Raw genomic sequence first — 3,017 nt, forward strand, 5'->3', positions numbered from 1 at the left:
GAGGCAACCGCCCTACATGAATACCTAGACCATGTTGCGCCATGGAGACCGGTGATGTGTTACTCTCGTGAAGGTCGTGGCGGGTGATATCGGAACATGTCTTCTTGTCGGTCGAGCAACCGCCGTCGGCTGGCTCATCTGCCAGCCGCGCACTGCTGCCCTCGACATCACAAGCTTACTCAACGACATCAAGCTGGCCGCACGAGCCCGGGAAAGACGAGTCTGCGGCGTCGCTCAAGACCGTTGCCGTCACACATTCCTCAGTCGCCTTTTCCAGCGGGACTGTGGCTTGCGGTGGGTGCCGTGGCGTGGCCACGCTGAACGGCATGACTGCTCACCCGTACTGACGAACGTCTCCGTCAGCCAAAGGTCACGATCGCAAGCTCTCAGACATGGCACCGAAATCTTCAACATAGTTGGAGCAAGACAATGGTCATGTATTGCTATCGAAACAACGCTTGACGGGCTGGCTTCGCACCAACCCCTCTTTTGCTTGCTCGCCTTGAGCCAGGGAATGTAACTGATGATGGGCATACCATCACGACAAGTAGAGAACAGAGATGAAAGCAGCAGCAAACAAACAACGAACCGCGACCGCAACAGCACTCGTGCTCAGACAAGCAATTGCCGCAATTCTACCAAGGACCACTTCACGCGGCCTCGCCACCCAGCTGCTGAACCGCGACAGGCTTCACCTCCTCGGCCTGCTGAATCTGCGCCTCCAGGATCGGCTCGCCAGCCGTGTTGCTGGCCAGCGTCTTGACCTGCTCCGTCGGCTCCTCGACAGGCGCAGGATCGGTCTCCTGAGGTTTTGTCGCCTCGGGAGAGACCTGCTGCTCCGTACTCGTCGTGGCAGTTTCGGGCTCTAGCTTCTCGCTCGGCACAAAGCTGTCGACCCCCTTCTCGGCAGCTTCGAATGCTGTCGAGGCAGGCTCGACGGGTTTGGACACTGGTTTGGACACTGGTTCGGGCACAGACTCCTCCTCAGCGGCTTCGGGTGCGGCCTCGATCTCGGGCTCCTCCTTCTTTGGCTGAGGTTTGCTGTTCTCGATCTCAAGGATACCATCATCACCGATGCTCCAACACGTCCTCAGGGGCGAGAAGCTCAACGTGGGCCCACTGGACCTGTGATCCGCGGCCTGCGACTGGCTCTTCGCCGCAGGGGCCCGGCGCTGAGGACCGCGGGCGCGGCCTTTCCTAGCGTCGGCGAGCGGTGCCTTCTCCTTCTCCTCAACCATGTCTGCCGCCGGGGGTTCCTCCTTCTTGGCGGGGGCTTGTGGGCCTTGCTGCAGCCGTTTGTTGAGGTCCGACATGAAGCCGGCCTGCAGGGCCTGAATCTTGCTGCCGACGGGGCGAGCAGGCACCGCCGGCTTTTGCCTCGGCGCAGCATCCTGCTCCTTGGAATCAACGCCCGAGGGCAAAGTTTTGGTGGGGCGTGCCGGCACCTGAGGCTTCGGCTTGTCGGAGATGACTGGCCTGAGACGCTCGTCGCTCGGTGTCGAGCTTGGCTTGGGTCTCTCGGGAATCGTGGGCTTGTCAGTGGAGAGCTTCTTTTGCGGGCGAGCAGGCACTGCAGGCCTCGAGGTGGCAGAGGGCTCATCATTGGCGTTGTTCGACTCGTTCGGCTCGGCAGACTCGGGGTCGGGGCTGTCGACGGTGGTCTCATGCATCAGACTCTCTGGCGTGTCTTCCCAGACATCGCGGCTGGGGAAGCGATTGGCATGGGGCCGCGCCTCATGGGACTTCATTCGCTGGACTGGGTGAGGCCTGGGCACGTGCGTCTGGCGGAGACCATAGCTCTCGGGCGACTGACGTGACTCCTTTTCGGCCAGTTCCTCTTGTTGCCTGGCAAAGGCCTGTGCCGGTGTCTCGGTACGGATGACTTCGTGGTGCGACGGAATGAACTCTTCCTCCTCGAATTCAGGCGTCGAGACCATGGCCGTCGCATTGACGCTGTCGGGGGCATCTTCCCAGATATCCTTGCTAGGGAACTTGTGGCGCGGCTGGTTCGCCTTGGCAGCAGCCTTCCTCTTCTGCTCCTCCTCTTCGGGAAACAGAGGCTCGTATTCCGTGACGTCCTCCAGCGGGGTCGACGTCAGCTCGACTTGGGACTGCGAGCCGTGGTGATACAGACTGGAGGGGCGGCTGTTGGGACGGCTGGCGTTCTCATCATCTAGGAAGCTACCGCGACGGTCGGCAGGGACGGCGGCGTCCTTGTTGTAGTGGTGAGGGTTCTTGGCGACTTCGTCGGCAGCAAGGATGGGGGTGTTGTACTCCTCCTCCTGAGCAAGGTTTTCGCGGCTGTTGAGGAAGCTCCTGCTGCGGTTGTGGTCGGCATCGACATGAATGACGTCGCCATCATCATCGACAGCGACAGAAGCGGAGGCCGGGGCGGGGGAGTCCTTGCGCGGGGTAGAAGCGCGACGCAGCTCCGGGGACCTGGGGGCGGCAGAACCCGGGCGGGAGTGCATGCGATGCGCGTACTCTTCGGACGCCTGGTATCCAACCTCTTCGCTGGGCGTTCCGGTGTAGTTTGTAGAGGTGCCTGATTGTACTGGTTAGACGTGGGACGCTGAACTAGGCGCTTCTTGACTCGACGTACCTACGCCCGCCTCGCGGGTGTCACGAACAATCTTGTTGAGATCGGTGCTGCTCATGGCGAAGTCATTCTGGCGATCGTGGAGGGAGATTTGCGATTCCCTCTTCTTCGATTCGGGGTGCTTCTCGTACCAAGCACGCTCAAACTTGTCGTTGCTGGGCGTGCCGTGGCCGTGAAGGCCGTAGCTGCCGGGAGGCGCATCGGGGTAGCCGCGCGAACTCAGCTTGCGTCCGTGGTGGCGAGGGGTGTGCGACCTGGCGGACTCTTGGGCGTGGGAACTGGGAGCCGGCGAAGGGGCCTGGACATCACCAAGATGGGGGTTCAAGGGCACCTGCTGGCCAATCTCGGGAATGCCGTGCTCCTCGTCGTCAAAGACTTCACATGCTGCCCGCCTCGGAGGCCTGTCCGATACTGGACC

The 3,017-nt window shown here is 61.6% G+C and overlaps 1 protein-coding gene across 1 annotated transcript in view; it reads right to left on the bottom strand.

The window, feature by feature from the left end:
- Positions 1 to 650: 650 nt before the first annotated feature.
- VDBG_08123 (conserved hypothetical protein) overlaps positions 651 to 3,017 on the bottom strand; it is a gene marked incomplete at both ends in the record, with an annotated part of 2,867 nt that continues 500 nt past the window's right edge. Inside the window, 2 exons of the mRNA XM_003001818.1 lie at positions 651 to 2,545; positions 2,603 to 2,957. Coding sequence (XP_003001864.1) covers positions 651 to 2,545; positions 2,603 to 2,957 — 2,250 coding nt within the window. The remainder of the gene's footprint in view (positions 2,546 to 2,602; positions 2,958 to 3,017) is intronic.

This window comes from Verticillium alfalfae, genomic scaffold (genome assembly GCF_000150825.1).
Source record: "Verticillium alfalfae VaMs.102 supercont1.11 genomic scaffold, whole genome shotgun sequence".
NCBI lineage: Eukaryota > Fungi > Ascomycota > Sordariomycetes > Glomerellales > Plectosphaerellaceae > Verticillium > Verticillium alfalfae.